At 54.4% G+C, this 1,328-nt stretch overlaps 1 protein-coding gene across 1 annotated transcript; it reads right to left on the bottom strand.

The window, feature by feature from the left end:
- Positions 1 to 215: 215 nt before the first annotated feature.
- On the bottom strand, positions 216 to 1,328 carry LOC149362960 (uncharacterized). Its single transcript, XM_089568400.1, has one exon. It carries the CDS (start codon positions 1,224 to 1,226, stop codon positions 216 to 218), a length of 1,011 nt encoding a protein of 336 aa, XP_089424526.1. The 5' UTR covers positions 1,227 to 1,328.

Raw genomic sequence — 1,328 nt, 5'->3', positions numbered from 1 at the left:
CCAGTTCACATCGCGTAGACATGCAGTTCGTGGTGTTCGCGGGTTCCGGCAAGTAAGAAGCGATAGAACACTGCGTAGTACTTTATTGGGCAACAGCTGAGATGCGTTCTCACGCGGCGCTCATGCAGATGCTCGCTTTTGTCGAGCCACGCCTGACGTCACTTGGCGCGACATCACGCGTCTCACTCGGTCCACACGAAACGCCGGCCCGCGTGTCATTCGCCTCGCACAGAACGCCGGCACGCGTCTCTCTCGGCTCGCACAGAAGGCCGGCATGCGTCACTTCCTCCACCGCAATTTGGAGAGTCAGGATGGCTGGTATCGGTCAGGCGGCTTCCTGACTCGCTGAGGGTACCGTCTCGCAGGGCTGTTTCCGCTGACCACGGGTGCAGGGCTAGTTGCGGAGACAGCGGTTGATGAGGGTGGCGGACAATCTGAAAGTTCTGGGTAACAGATGTCGGTCTCCTCCCCCACCTCAAATGGTGACGGCGTGTTCGCAGCTCAGGCTCATAGCAAATGGTCCTTGTGTCGCCTCCACGTGCAGGATCCAATGGGTGTCTGCACCTTGACCTCGTACGACACTGGCCCGGTACGCTGCACGATAGTTGCTGAGAGCCATCTTGGTCCGCTCCTGAAATTGCGCACCAAAACCTGTTCAGCTTGTGCAAACGGCAGATTTCGTCCCAGTCCAGACGCAAAGTTTCGAGCCACTCGCGTCCTAAAAGAGCTGGTCCGCCGTAGTCTACGATGTACAACGGAAGGTCATCGACTTGATCCTTGTACCTTACGGTTGCTTTCAAAACGCCGCAGGGCTGGATAACTTCCCCTGTGTACGTTTTCATTCGGAGTTCCGTCGGGTCGAGTTTTAAAGGCGGTCTAAGACTCTCAAACTGCTGTCTTGATATTACAGACACTGTAGCGCCTGTGTTTAATTCCATTCGCAATGGTACACCTTGAATTTCGACATCGACGGTGATGGGGCGCCGGGTTCTTTGAGGCAGCGTATGGATGTTTCCCGTGTCGTCACTTTCAAGAGTGCGTATCCACTTCCATGAACTCGTTGGATACTGCTTGGGACCACGGCAGGCACGCTGAACGTGGTCTTCCTTGCCGCAGTTCGTGCACTTATCTGCTATGTGCGGACAGGCGCGGGAAAAATGCTTGTCAGAGCCGCAGCGATAACACTCGAAAGAATGCTTTGTTTTGGCTCCGTCTTCAGCGCTCATTTTGTGGAAGTCATCGTGCGCTTCTCTATCGTGCGCTTCTTGAACATTTTTCTTAGCTTCATCTAAAGCAAGTGCGCACTCAAAAGCTTTTTGGAATGTCAG

This window comes from Amblyomma mixtum, chromosome 2 (genome assembly GCF_055824585.1).
Source record: "Amblyomma mixtum isolate Tamu chromosome 2, ASM5582458v1, whole genome shotgun sequence".
Classification (NCBI taxonomy): domain Eukaryota; kingdom Metazoa; phylum Arthropoda; class Arachnida; order Ixodida; family Ixodidae; genus Amblyomma; species Amblyomma mixtum.
The sequence above is the reverse complement of the archived record's forward strand: the minus strand, read 5'-3'. Positions and strand labels throughout refer to the sequence as shown.

Bases quoted from the DNA above. Each gene is read 5' to 3' on its own strand.
- LOC149362960 (XM_089568400.1), bottom strand. From the start codon at position 1,226: ATGAGCGCTGAAGACGGAGCCAAAACAAAGCATTCTTTCGAGTGTTAT.